General features: G+C 44.5%; 2 protein-coding genes across 2 annotated transcripts in view; one reads left to right on the forward strand and one right to left on the reverse strand.

The window, feature by feature from the left end:
- Positions 1–2,555, forward strand: part of LOC132835821 (podocan-like protein 1) — a 42,045-nt gene extending 39,490 nt beyond the window's left edge. The window contains exon 10 of the mRNA XM_060854909.1: positions 1,067–2,555. Coding sequence (XP_060710892.1) covers positions 1,067–1,232 — 166 coding nt within the window. The 3' untranslated portion in view covers positions 1,233–2,555. The remainder of the gene's footprint in view (positions 1–1,066) is intronic.
- A 6,536-nt stretch (positions 2,556–9,091) lies between these two features.
- The window catches only part of cc2d1a (coiled-coil and C2 domain containing 1A), a 71,572-nt gene continuing 65,466 nt past the window's right edge, over positions 9,092–15,197 (reverse strand). Inside the window, exons 27-29 of the mRNA XM_060854911.1 lie at positions 14,525–14,601; positions 13,278–13,325; positions 9,092–11,953 (exon numbers count right to left, since the gene is read on the reverse strand). Of these exons, the coding sequence (XP_060710894.1) occupies positions 11,933–11,953; positions 13,278–13,325; positions 14,525–14,601 (146 nt within the window). The 3' untranslated portion in view covers positions 9,092–11,932. The remainder of the gene's footprint in view (positions 11,954–13,277; positions 13,326–14,524; positions 14,602–15,197) is intronic.

Consider the following 15,197-nt stretch of genomic DNA (forward strand, 5'->3'; position numbering starts at 1 on the left):
CAGTGACAGACTCCACTTTCAAGTGGAGCTGACGATGTAGAATATACGCAGGTTGAGACAGAGTGGTAGGTCTCCTGTGGTTCCTGCTTTTATTCGATGTTCAAAGCTGGCCAACAAACATGTGTTCTGTTCCAAAATGCACTTGTGCCAAGGGGATGCAGTGGTGATGTTGCTGGGTTTGTAATCCCCAGATTTGGACTGAACGTAGAGTCAAGAGTTCAAAGCACACCATGGTAAACCAGGAAAGCTCAAACTCAATTAACTAATACAAATGGGAATAAAATGCTGGGACTCATTCAAATTGAGCACTAAAAACTATCAAAATAATACCCTTCAGGGGAGGAAACCTGCCATCCTTACCCGGTCAGGCCTATACGTGACTCCAGACTCATGGAAATGGCCTCGCAAAACACTCCATTTTAGACCACTGGATCTGCTCCAGGGCAAATGGGGATGGGCAATAAATGCTGCATTTGCTAACAAAGTTCACATCCCACAATTAAACATAAAAACAACCTGCCATAATTACAAGGGCAACCAAGAGGCCTTCTTGTTCCCAGGCCTGATTCACGTGATAGGCTCCTTCTCTGCATACAGTTCAGCCTAAATCCTGTTTGAAGTTCCCATTGGTTAGCCATGAGTCAGTCAGGTCCTCGGCCACCACTCCTGATTGCCACTGGCCCCTGGAAAATGGCGAAACCTAACCTCTTAGCAATCTGCAGAGGACTATACTGCCATGACAGTCCAAATATTTTCTAATCAAACTATTACAGAAGTTACTTGACACCTCTGGAGTGGGTGAGACTTGAACGCAGGCCTCCTGGCTCAGAGATAGAGGCACTACCACTGGACCACTAGAATCCTTTGCCACGATAGTTTATCACGATGAGATCTAAATCCCAAAAATCAGTCTTTTAAGAGTCTGTAAAATGGTTATAGACCACGCTCCCAGAGGTAGGCATTGCCAAACTGGCGGGGGGGCAAGACAGCAGAACGAACCCTCAGCACACTGTCAGGGCTGCAACACGGCAACCTTTCCTAACCTGAATCACATCCCATCCCACAGGTCCAACAGGCTGACCTCCGCGGGAGTCCGGAAGGGGTCCTTCGGGGGCCTGAGGTATCTGCAGGTTCTGGATCTGACCAGCAACCCGGAGTACATCAACGTCTTCCTGCACAGCACCACCCAGGGCACAGCAGCTAGCAACAGGACAACCGGCCGGCAGGGATAAGGCGCACAGAGACTGCCGAGAAAAGCTAACCAAAACAGCAGCTTACAACAGAGATGATACATAAAATAACCAGAGACAATCCACCGAGTGACCAACTGAAGAAATCAGTGAGGGACCAGTCACAGCAATGTATACCACTGGAGAATCTCTGCATTAAAGTAAACATATAGTTCCTGTAATAGTCAGATCTGTTATAATGCAAGCATAGGATTTGAATGGATAAGTGATTCGGCTCGATCAGTTTCAGGTTACAATAACACAGTCAGGAGTACAAAGCAACCCTCCCAGGCAGATGGTCTACAGGGAACTTATTCCCAGGCCTCAGTCACAGCTGCTTAAATGGTCCGTAGTGAGGTAACAGCATCACGGCTTTCAGTTTTCATTCACCTCTGTGCGACATCTTGGAAACGTCCCTCCACGTTAAAAATAGCAGTGGCCCAGTGGTTAACACTGCTGCCTCACAACGCCAAGGGCCTGGGTTCGATTCCACACTCTGGCGACTGTCTATGTGGAGTTTGCACATTCTCTCCATATCTGTGAGTTTCCTCTGGGTGCGCCAGTTTCCTCCCACAGTCTAAAGATGTGCAGGTCAGGGTGGATTGGCTATGCTAAATTGCCCAGAGTCCAGTGAAGTGCAGATTAGGTGGGCTAACCATGGGAAATGGAGGGTTACAGGGATAGGGAATGGGATGCTCTGTATGGACTCAGAGGTCTGTATGGACTTGATGGGCCAAATGGGCTGCCTTCACACTGTAGGGATTCTCAGTAATTGCTGCTGTCTGGCAGGCAGTTCAAGTGAAACCACTCCAGTTCCACAGGGCTCCTCTCTCCGAGAGAGACGACTGCTTGTGGTATAACCAGAGGGCCACCCATACCTCAGGCAAGGGGAGAGATAGAGAAGGAGAGTCCTTCATGGTAACCTCACGTGATGTGGGAATTGAACCAACTCTTGTTGGCATCACAAACCAGCCATCCATCCAACTGAGCTAACCAACTCCCAGACAATTGACGTAGAGGGAGGAAAACACAATCACACGGATTGGGGAGTGAGGCAGATTTCCAGGGCTTTTTACTTTTCAGAAAGTCTTTTCAAGTCTTCCTGAGCCTCCACTGAACCATTTAATATTGCAATCCCTCATTTTTGCCTTTACTCCAGATTTCTTGTTGCTGCGTATGAACCTTCACAGGTATAGCCTTGAAGGGTGCAGTACTAATTCCTATTGGACTAGGAGAGAGAAAAAAAATATTTTTTGACTGTTTTCTTTTACTGAATTTCATTACATAAAGATATGGAATCTAATATAAACAAATGCTTACCGCAGGTATACAGCCAGCTGTGTGTTCTTTGTGACTTGATGCTTGGTCATTGCCATGTGCACTGTGGTTCAGATTCCTATAGACCTAAAGGCTCACATTTCTGGAGCACCTCATGACATTAACACCCTTAAACATATCACAGACACAAAATTAGTTCTGTGGGAGTAGAGACAACCCTGGCAATTGTAGCCCAGTGATCCTTACTTCTGTTGTGGGCAAAGTTTTGGAAAGGATTATAAGAGATAGGAATTATAATCATCTAGAAAGGAATAATTTGATTAGGGATAGTTAACACGGTTTTGCGAAGCATAGGTTGTGCCTCACAAACCTTATTGGGTTCGTTGAGATGATCAAACAGGTGAATGAGGGTAAAGTGGTTGATGTGGTGTATATGGATTTCAGTAAAGCATTTGATAAGGTTCCCCACAGTACACCTTTGCACAAAATACAGAGACATAGGATTGAGGGCGATCTAGTGTTGTGCATCAGAAATTGGCTAGCTGAAAGAAGACAGAGGGTGATGGCTGATGGGTTAGTAAATTTGCAGATGCCCCAAAAGTCAGTGGAATTGTGGATAGTATCAAAGGATGTTGCAGGTTACAGAGGGACATAGATAAGCTGCAGAACTGGGCCGAGAAGTGGCAAATGGAGTTTAATGTGGAAAAGTGTGAGGTGATTCACTTTGGAAGAAGTAGCAGGAATGCAGAGTGCTAGGCTAATGGTAAGATTCTCAGGAGTATGAATGATCAGGGAGACCTCAGTGTCCATGTGCATAGATCCATGAAAGTTACTATACAGGTTGACAGGGTTGTTAAAGGGGCATATGGTGTGTTAGGCTTTATTGGTAGAGGGATTGAATTTCGGAGCCATGAGGTCATGTTGCAGCTGTACAAACTCTAGTGCGGCCGCACTTGGTATATTGCACAGTTCTGGCCGCCGCATTATAAGGATGTGGAAGCATTGGAAATGGTTCAGAGGAGATTTACCAGGATGTTGCCTGGTATGGAGGGAAGGTCTTATGAGAAAAGGCTGAGGAACTTGACCCTTTTTGTTAGAGGTTAAGAGGTGACTTAATAGAGGCATACAAGATGATTAGAGAATTAGATAGGGTAGACAGTGAAGGGCTTTTCCCTCAAATGTTGGGACATAGCTTTAAAGTGAGGGGTGATAGATATAGGACAGATGTCAGAGGTATGTTCTTTACTCAGGGAATACTAAGGGGATGAAATGCCCTAACAGTAGTGGACTCACCAACATTAAAGGCATTTAAATGGTCATTGGATAAACAGATGGATGAAAATGGAACAGTGTAGGTTAGATGGGCTTTATACTGCTTCCACAGGTCGGCACAACATCGAGGGCTGAAGGGCCTGTACTGCGCTGTAATGTTTGTGAACTCCGTTTTGAAAACCAGCAAGAGATCATTCAATGTAGTTTACTTTGTACAATCCCCCTTGCCATTAGAAAACACTGGCTCTAGATATAGACAATTTAACAGCTGAGCCACCTCCAAAATCTTCACACACTTTTTATTCCTTTCAGCCATTTATTTTAGAAATCAGCAGTTGGCTTATTGGGATATTCTTGTTGAACCCTCCAAAGTGATACAGGAATGAAAGGTATTCCCCTCTACACCAAACAGCATCTTAATCCGGAGCTGTATTGCTGTTCCCTCACTCTCGCGGAATCAAAATTCTGCTAATCTCCTGCGAACAGTTCAGTGGGGCATCCTCACACCACATGGGCTATAATGGTTCAAGGAGGCAGCTCAACATCGCCACCTCAAGGGCACGAAAGACTGACCTACCCAATGACACCCAGATCCCATGAAAAAAAGTACAAGGGGAGTTTACACAGACAAGGTTCGTATCGTTTTGGAAATGGACAAATGACGACCGGCCTAATTTCGTTTTAGAAGCTAACTAAAAGGATAGTAATAGGTATTTTCTAATCACTCTGTTCAGAGAGATTTCACACATCTTCAGAGCAGCTGGGTCATGAACACAGCCCCCCAGGCCAGAGGTGAAGTCTCTACCATAGAATCATCAGAGTCCGTCAGGACAGGATATCTACTTAGCCCTATTTCTTCGACAAGGAAGAACAAAGAGGCAGAAATGTACATTACAGCAAGGCCAGACATTCAGGGGGGGGGTTTCAGAAAGCACGAGAGTCATCCAGTACAGAAACAGACCCTTCGGTCCAACTCACCCATGCTGACCAGAGATCTGGAATTTCTCTCATCCCAGTTGTCAATATCTGACCCATATCCTTCTAAACCCTTCCTATTCGTTCACCCATCCGGATGCCTTTTCAATGCTGTAATTGTACTTCCTCTGGCAGCTCATTCCATTCATGTACTACCCTCTGCATGAAAAAGTTGCCCCTTAGGTCCCTTTTATATCTTTCCCGTCTCACCTTAAACCTATTCCCTCTAGTTCTGGACTCTCCCACTGCAGGGAAAAGACCTTGGCTATTCACCCTATCCATGCCCCTCATGTGTTTATAAACCTCTATAAAAAGTACCCCTCGGCCTCCGACACTCTGGGAAAACAGTATTCCAAAAGTGGCCTAACCAATGTCCTGTACAGCCGCAACATGATGTGCCGACTTCTATCCTCAATGCTCTGACGAATAAAGGCAAACATACCAAAAGCACTTCTTCACATGATAGAGACCAGTGGAAATCAGAAACTTTCTCTAAAGAAACTGCTGAGGCAAGGGGCACATAAATTAACAGAACCAACCAATACTTAAGAGATATGGACTGTAGGTGGGCATTTCCACATCAGCCACAATTTGACTGAACAGCAGAACAGGTGAGGGTTTGATTGTGTTATAAATATGGGAGCAGGAGGAGATCAAAGTCTTTTCAAACTAAAACTTTTTATTTCAAATATAATTTCCATCGCCACAAATTTCCCTGTTGTGCAATTTTACATCTATTTTGAGAAACGGAAGTTAACAGGAGACAAATGAAGGCGGCAATATGTGCAAAAGTACACAATCCCTGACTCACAACAAGTCACTCCTTCAGGTATCACTCCAGGCTTTTTGGTCACCATTTTATCGCCACTTGTGGGATCCTGCTGCGCCGTGATTCCTGCAAACGTTCCCATAAACAAGAGTGCGGATGGAGAATCCAGTCTCAGATTTATCTTGTGCCAGTTTGACCTGGAGTTTGGTTCCTTCGATGTTTCAACTGGGAGTGCTGAATGTAATTATAGGAACAGGAATAGGCCATTCGGCCTTTCAATCCCATTTTGTCTGTACACTGCGTGACACTGATTTAGCAATCCTGATTCAGCTGTGCAATACTGTTGACTAATTATTCAAGTTGTATCTCTCCTAAGAACAGCCAAGTTTCTCCAACTTTTTGAAGAGAAGGATAAAGACAGGGCAAGAAATCAATCCAGAACTACTAAGTCAACCCTCCTTAACTAAAATTTATCAGGTCTTAGCTTAACGCTCCTGTTCAAGTCTTATGATAGAGAAAGCTTGGATTTAGAGCCAGAGTCAGAGTCATATAGCATGGAAACAGCCCCTTTGGTCCATCCCATCCATGCTGGTCATATTTCCCAAACCGAACTCCGTCCCGTTTGCCTGCTTTTAGCTCACACGCCCTTCTAAACCTATCTATTCATGTACCTGTCTAACTGCCTTTTAGACGTTCTCTCTGTACCTGCACCTACCACTTCCTCTGGCAGTTTATTCCATGTAGAAACCACACAGTGCGTGTGAAAACATTGCCCTACCCTCCCTTTTAAATCTTTCTCCTTTCACCTTAAAAATATACTGAGTAGGTTTGAACTCTCCCATTCTAGGGAGCAGACCATTGCTATTCATCTTATTTATACCCTTACGATTTTATATACCTCAAGTTCTCCCTGGAATATACAAGGTTGAGGGGTAAAAGTCTCAGCCTACCCATGTAAGTCAAACCCTCCAGTCCCAATGTCATCCTGGTAAATCTTTTCAGAACCCTTTCCAACTTAATAACATCCTTCCTATAGCAGGGTGACTAGGACTGCACACAGTTCTTCAAAATGTGGCCTCACCAACTTATAATCTTGGCATGACATACCAATTCCTATACTCAATGGTCTGAGCAATGAAGACAAGTATGTTTAACCACCTGTCTACATGTGACGCAAATTTCAAAAGTACTATCTACGTTAACCCCTAGACTCGCTGTTTGACAACACTACCCAGGGTTCTATTATTAAGTATATAAGTCCCACCCTTGTTAGTTTAACCAAAATGCAATACCTCACATTTATCCAAATTAAACTCCATCTGCCACTCCTCACTTCATTGACCCAACTGATCGAGACCTCTTTGCAATTTATAGTCTTGCAAAGTTTGATGACTTCAGAAATGTCTAAAATTACTAATGTACACTGGCTGTATAGTCACTGTTATAATGTAGAAAACACAACAGCCAATTATAACAAAGTCACACGAACATGTCCCTCTCTCATCCTTGACTTCCTACGGACAACCACGTTAAAGAAGGAATCATGTTACCAACAATCTCCTTACACCAGCACGGGCGGTGCCTGACAGAATGAAAACCGTGACCAGGAAGCTTTAAAGAAAAGAATGATGAAAACCAGCTCTTCCTGTATCCCTTTATTATGAATGAATAGCAATCAATATCATCTCCATTTTACACATTACATTCCAATCTGTAAGACATTCAAGTACAGAGTTACCCAGGCACTTCACCAAATTCTAAAACAACCCCATCCTCTTCCCAGAACTGGAAATCAAAGGCATTGTGCGGGAACCTGTGCAAAACACAGGATAACGTCCACATGAAGAACACTCCACTGTGACCACGGTTTAACACCTCCGGCCTGTATCAGTCCTGTTGTGCAAGTGTTATAACAAGCCCGTTCAAGGTGGTGCTTAGGATGGTCTCCATCTCGGGCAGAGTTAGTGCACACTCTTCAGATTCCAGACTGCAGGATGTTCGCTGGATAGCTGCTTCAGTGGCAGGCTTTGCTAGGTGTCTCCCCAATGACGTGGAGAAAGGGAATCACCCTGACAGTGACTGTCGAAACCTTCCTGGGTGATTACCACACTCTACGAGGGTCACCCAGCCCCTCCACCCTCTGGCCCATCAGTTGGACAATCACAGTCAGAGCAGGTTGGAGGGTTAACCAGGACAAACTGCAAAATGAAGTCTGAGAGCGAGCGCATTCAAGAGCTGGAGAAGATTGATGCTGATCTTTCACCCTCATCATCGCAGCTACTCTATAAACTGATTGGGACTTGCTAAACAATTGTCACATCCACTCTGTAAAATATTAAATCTAGTGTTTTACACACAGTATTTCTGTGGGCATGTTCCAAACTAAATCTCCTCCCTAAATAGCTCAAACCCACTGACCCAAACTCCTTCGGCTGACTCGCCCTCTGCTAGAGTAAAAAAAACAGAAAATGATGGAACTACACAGCAGTGCCTGGAAAACAAGAAATAAGAAATATGGCATAAATCGTGCAGCAGCAGTGGCCTGAAGTAAGAGAGTCTACAATTGAAACATCCATCTTACATCTCTCCTTTCACATAGCACTGGTCGGAGGGTCAGTGCCAAATTCCAGCCCATCAATTATGATTTAGTTAAAACTCACACGACACCAGGTTATAGTCCAACAGGTTTATTTGGAGGCACGAGCTTTCGGAGCGCTGCTCTGGGTAAATGGCCTGATGAAGGAGCAGCGCTCCAAAAGCTTGTACTTCCAAATAAACGTGTTGGACTATAACCTGGTGTTGTGCCTGTTTTAGCTTTGTCCAACCCAGTCCAACACCGGCTCCTCCACAATCATAACTATTACTTAAAGAGAGAGGGAGAGCGCGAGATGGAGACAGAGAGCGAGAGAGAGATAGCAGAGTGCTACACTACTCACGGGTCTAGTATCCTTGTGCATGAATCACAAAAACGTAGCACACAGGTACAGCAAGTAGCTAGGAAGACATTTGGGATATTGGCCCAGTTTTATTAGAATAAGTTTAAAGTCAGGAAGCCTTAGAACGACTGTACAGGATGTTGATAAAATCACACCAGAGTATTATGTACCTCTTGGGTCCTATCACTCAAGGAACTTGTATTGGAAACATTGCAGACAGAATCGACTGGCTGATTCCGGAGATGAAGCTATGTTTTTATGAAGAAAGGTGAAGTTGATTGGGTCTGCACCGAGCAGAGTTTAGAAAACAGGGGTGATCATATAGAAATAGAAGATTCCGCAGGCCTTGACAGAACAGGTGCCGAGAGGATGTTTTCTCTTCTGGGGGAACCCAGAAGTGGAGGGCACTATTTTAGTAAAAGCTGTCACCCATTTAAGATGAGGCACAGGAGGACAAATTCCCTGACTGAAAGGATCATTGGCCTTCGGAACTGTGGTGAAAATGTGTTGCTGGTTAAAGCACTGCAGGTCAGGCAGCATCTCAGGAATAGGGAATTCGACATTTCGAGCATAAGCCCTTCATGAAGGGCTTATGCTCGAAACGTCGAATTCCCTATTCCTGAGATGCTGCCTGACCTGCTGTGCTTTAACCAGCAACACATTTTCAGCTGTGACCTCCAGCATCCGCAGACCTCATTTTTTACTCTTCGGAACTGTGGTCCCCAGCGAGGGCAGTGGGTCATTGGATACATTCAAGATGGAGCTCAAAAGATTTTTGATTGACAAAGAGAGTGAAGCATTATGGGTACAAGCAAATAGCGTTACTGAGAGCACAATCAGATTTGCCATCGTCTTAAGGAAGGGTAAACCAGGCTTGATTAGGCTGAAAGGCCTACTCGTGAAGATCTTAAGAACCTAAAGCGGGTGAGCACAGATCCACTATGGCATTCATGAATTTAAGTCTCTCCAGGGACCCATCAAGAATCGCTTCCTGTACAACAATGCACTGAACCAGAAACCCAAACATGCAGAAGTGTTTTATCATCATCTGCAACATCTGAACGATTAATGGCAGTTCATTCACTACATGTGTGCAATGCAAATAATTGTGCACAAATACATTTACACACTACGTAGGCACACGTACATGTGCTTGCACGACAGAGGCATTGTCCACTACATAACATACCGCAATCTGTGCACTTTGCATTTCAATGCGAAATTAAAGCTTTTTAAATAAATACTCTGGTGCTATTAAATGTGCACTCCTTTAAGGCTTCACAGATATATTTGCTAACAACCCGAGCTGGGATCATTTTCTAAAGGGGGTTGACACCCAAAGCTGACTCAGGGCTTGGTCAGTGGTGGGAGATATTTCACAAGGTTTACAGAATTGTTTCCTCCCTGGATGTAGGATCTAAGAGCTGGAAAGCAATGAGGGGTCAGTTAAACTTTCACCTGATCTCAATCCACCTTTGTTAGGGCTGAATCGTGCCGCACTTCTTGTCCCTTCCCCTTCCTTTTAAGTTTAAGTTTCAGTGAAGAAGCCATGAACTATTTTTGGATTGGCCAAAGGACAGCAGGATTCCTGAATAAAGTGCTGGGAAACAAGATGACTGTACACAGCCGACTCCATTGCACAGTGGAAAATAAACAGGATTGGTGATGGCGGGTTTGCTAGTGGTCAGGACTTACCTGGAATCCCTCCCAATGTGAAAAACATCCCCACTCTCATCACGTCTCCGTAAGTAATAATTAGCTGGCCAAGATAGCAGAGATTGGCAGTCCAATAGAGCTGCATACCACTGGGTCAGGGCTTTGAAAGCAGAGCAAAGAAATTAAGAAAATCATCAAAACCACTTGGCGCCAAACAGCAGAAGCCCTTTCCTGGTATACAAACAGTGCAAGGGGGAAAAGTAACAACTTTTAATAATATATCCCTAAATTAATGATTCCCAGAACTTTAAAACTTCAAACTAAAACTGTAATGCAACCTCACCCAAACCCCTGGATAGAGTCAAGTCCTGACTGAACTCCCAGTCCTGCTCTATAACTATCCAATTCATTATCACAGAATTTTAATCTTCCACGGTCAAATTTACGTTATAAATGTAATCATAAGTGGACAATAATGCTAGGGCAGTGATTCGGTCATGATTTCAAAGTAACTGATTACAAGTGACAAAAATAAAAAGAGCAATAGATATTACTGTTCCCTTTCAGTGATTACACAGATGGAAGAATGCTCTTGCCCATGCACCTTCCCACCCACATGTCTAACCCATGACAGCGCAGCACTGACAAAACAATTTCAAAGTTGTGTCCTTTGCCTTAAAGCTGTCACCCAGCTCCCTCAGGAATACAGCGAGGGCCCGGGGTGCCACGTGGAGATTGTGTGAGGGCCAGTGATTCCAACCAGCCTTCCCACACATTGGTGGGCAGGCTCATTTCAGGCGGAACGTTTTCCTGACATTCTCCCTTGGAAGCACAGATTTTAAAACAAAGAAAAAAGATACTGTTGTTCCATCAATTCTGCAGCCCTGATGTCTGCAGGATCTTCACCACTCCCACCCAAAACTTGTCCCCCCAACAAACTTCACCCCCCCTCCCCCCCAAACATCTTCTACCCCACCCCCTCCCCCTTATACTCCAGTCTGGAGGGACAGGACAGTGTTACATGTGCCTGACCTTTCCAACAAGGAGTTCCAGCCAACAACTTCACAGCTGGATAAGGGAGATCATTCAAATCACGTCCAGCGACCAGGACACAAAATTTAAGGCCACTGCTTTCAATATTTGAGGGAGAGTGGGAAGAAAACATAATTAGACCTGCAGGATTAGATCTCAGAACACCAGATTGAAATAAAACCACAATCCCGTGAAATAAAATTGAATCCCAAGGATTCGACCGGACCCAATGCTCTCTCTCATATTGGACAATTAGAGGCAGTACTAATGGGGGTTTGATGACACGGGTGATGATTTGTTTTTGCGCTGTAATTATTAAATAAAAAGCAACATATCACAATCAGAAATAATTTCAGGTTACTTGGTGGGGTAGGATCAGACACCCAGCTACAGGTTTGGGGCTGCAGGGTTGGAAGAGGAGAGGGAAAATATAATCCCAGGAATGCAAGAAGGATATTGCTTGATTCAGTTGTACATTTCAACCTCTGCTAAGATTATCCGGTGCATGCCTGCTGCACAGCTCCTGTTCCACGGGATTCTTGAAGCATCGAGATATTATGATTTCCAGATGGACGGGGTCGTCTGTAGTGCTTTCTGTTGTCTGGTTCCTTACTCCACCGTACAGGAGTTTCAGGGATTGGGCGGACTGTTGCAGAGGGGTGAATTGGATTTCCCCATCCAACAGTCCTGAAAGTTCGAGTGTTTTTCTGGTGCGGGTTAGATGCCACGAGTGTTTACTGCAGACTGTGAGGGAGGACAAGGCGCCAATCCAAACACTACAGTCCTTATCGTCTGAATCTTTGCAGCTATGTGTGGGAGAGAAATGTGAGAGAGAGAGAGAGAGAGAGAGAGAGAGAGAGAGAGAGAGAGAGAGAGAGAGAGAGAGAGAGAGAGAGAGAAACGAGAGAGAGAGAGAGAAACGAAGAGAGAGAGAAACGAGAGAGAGAGAAAAGAGAAAAGAGAAAAGAGAGAAGAGAGAGAAAAAGAGAATAAAGAAAAAGGAGAGAGAGAGAGAGAGGAGAGAGGGGGAAGAGGAAGAGAGGTTAAAAAAATGTGACAATAACAGGGAAAGAGGGAGGGGAGGGTGAGAGTGAGGTGGTAAAAGAGGAAGACAAGGTGGTGTGAAGGTGTCAGAAAGAGAATAGGCAGGAGAGGCGTGGGTGAATGAGAAAATTAATAAAAAAGAGGATGTTAATTGAAGACAACAGTATCAACACCTTATAGTAACTGTAACACAAACAATGTGTTTGCATTTTTATGCACTGTAAGAATTCACATTGGAAAGCCTTCACTTGATGAGTGCATGGCTCCCGAGACCCAAGGAACTATCCTTCAGCAATTTATCACCTTCAGGAGAGGGACAGCAAGTAGGTAGGACCAGTGAGGTAAGTCCCCACAGCAATGGTCAGTCAGCAGCACATGGGGATCTTTAGTTGTTCACATGTTCTGTCTCCCCGTGGGGACCTGGTGCTGTGCTTACGTTTTGGCTTGTGAGGCAACCAGAAGCTAAACTTGAAAAGTTGGGCTCAGCATCAATAAAGTAAAAACAAGATGTATTTCATTATCCCCTTTCATTGGCCCAGGTTACCCCAAAGTGCTCCGCAGTTACTGAAGCAGATAGCCAGTGTTGTAAATGTAGGAAAGGTGACTATCAATTTACACACAGCAAACTCACACAAAAGGAGCAATACAATAACTATCAGCTAATTTACCTAGCGACATTAGATAAGGGATAGATATTGGCCGAGACAAAGTAAACTCCCCTTTTCTTTGATCATTTACATCTATCCAGAGGTCAAATACAGCCGCGTTTTTAAACATCTCATTATACGATGGTACCTTTATCTGTACAACACTCCCCCAGTGTTGGACTGAGGCATCGGCCTGAATCCAATTCTCACACTCCCTGGTGTAGGAGCTGCAATTACAGCCTCTTGATTTAGGAGATGCACGCCACTATCCGAAGAACTATCGCAAACCGTTTTCTTGGGAGACCAACATACATTTGTAACAAAACATGTCGTGGGACAGACTAGACTAAACATAGGGGCTATCACTTAGACAGATAACTGCTGCACTGTTGCAGCCATCCTGTTCTGAAAAAAAGCAGCATAAAGAGCAGTATCTTACCTCGTCATCCACCAACTTCCTCTTGTATAATGCTTCTTTAGCCAAATCCTGTTCAGAAAATTAAGAGAGAGCAGAATTGTTCAGAATTGAACATAGGAATCGGGGTGGCACGTTGCGGCTGTACAGGACATTGATAAGGCTACTTTTAGAATACTGCATTCAATTCCGGTCTCTCCGCTATAAGAGGTTGTTAAACTTGAAAGGGTTCAGAAAAGACACACAAGGATATTGCCAGGGTTGGACGGTTTGAGCTACAGGGAAAGGGTGAATAGGCGGCGTGTAGGACTGAGGGGTGACCTTAGAGAGGTTTATAAAAAATAGACAAGGTCTTTCCCTGGAGTGGGGGAGTCCAAAACTAGAGGGCATAGGTTTAGGGTGAGAGGGGATAGATATAAAAGGGAACCCAAGGAGCAACATTTTCACGCAGAGGGTGGTATGCGTATGGAATGAGCTGCCAGAGGATGTGGTGGAGGCTGGTACAATTACAACATTTAAAAAGCATGTAGATGGGTACATGAATACGAAGGGTTTAGAGGGATATAGGCCAAGTGCTGGCAAATGAGACCATTAATGTAGGCTATCTGGTCAGCATGGACAAGTTAGACCGAAGGGTCTGTTTCTGTGCTGGATGACTAGGTAGAAGGGAAGAGTGGAATGCATCTAGCTCTCTGAATTATGTCAGCTCCCTAAGTAATTCAGTATGGTAGAGATAACCTACATGAAGACTGAGATAAACTATCTATATTGGAAGGAGAAAAGAGATGGAGAGGTTTCGGCAGGCAGATTTTAGGACCCAGGCATCTGTAGGAATCACTAGTGTGGAATGAAAAGAATGTTGGTGTCATGCAAAAGATCAGAGACTGAAGAAGACAGAAAGAGAAGATTGCCTTGAAAGGAATTAAAAACATTGCTCTTGTTTTTAAAGTTGGGATACTGCCAGACTGGGACCAGTGAGCACTGGGAGCGGCGGTAAACTGGGCTCACTGAGTATTAGGGGAGTTGGGATGACACTCGGAGCCTTGTGGCCCTGGTATCACTGGACATCTCTGCAGGGGGCGCCCTGCTCCTCTTGATGCCTCTGGTGCATTTATCTGGGCAGCACCTGGACTCCAATCTCTCCTCCAGCGCAGAGCCTGAAGCAAGTACACCCCAAGAAAATAAAATCGAGGATCTGTTCCAATAGGAAGCTGAGCACTCTACTCTCTACCCTTTTCCAGTCACAACAACCAGAGATTCCCAACACTTACTCGATTCCCTTCGGTGCCCAGTCGCTTAGCTGTGTCTGTGTAGTAGTGTACATATTTCTCCAACTGTGTCACATACTCTGCAATTTAAATAAAACAGCAGTTAACAATAAACAAATGCGATATATCAATGTTGCAGAATGGAGGGTTCCAAACACAGACTTGAATGATGGCAGTGGTTCGTATAAAGATCTCCAAAACTCAGTTTCCATTTTTTGACCAGTGCTTCACCTCCCCACATCAGCACGAGCATAAATCCAATAATATTCCTTTCTGCCCTCTTTCAGAAGCTGGTTATTTTTCAGCGCTGCCTTCCTGAGGTACAGAACGACAACAACCCGCCAAGTCGACACCAACAACACAGTGCCACCGACCTGCCTCCTGGGCCACAGCACAGGCACATCCTGAGGAACAGCGAACATCAGGGGAAGCAGCCCTAACTGGAGGTGACACTGTTCCAAATGAGCTTTCTGAACTTCTACAGTACACCAGTAATGATTTGCATCATACCACCCCAAGTAATTTCACAGAATAAATCAGATAAAACTGGTACCAAAAGGTTTCCTCAAGAGAGTTGTTTACTTTTTAAATAGAAGTTAAATACACAGTTAATTTCAGGAACCTGAACAGCGATGAATTTCAGAGGGATCTTGGGGTTTAAGTCCATCGCTCCCTG

Source organism: Hemiscyllium ocellatum, chromosome 45, assembly GCF_020745735.1.
Source record: "Hemiscyllium ocellatum isolate sHemOce1 chromosome 45, sHemOce1.pat.X.cur, whole genome shotgun sequence".
NCBI classification, from domain to species: domain Eukaryota; kingdom Metazoa; phylum Chordata; class Chondrichthyes; order Orectolobiformes; family Hemiscylliidae; genus Hemiscyllium; species Hemiscyllium ocellatum.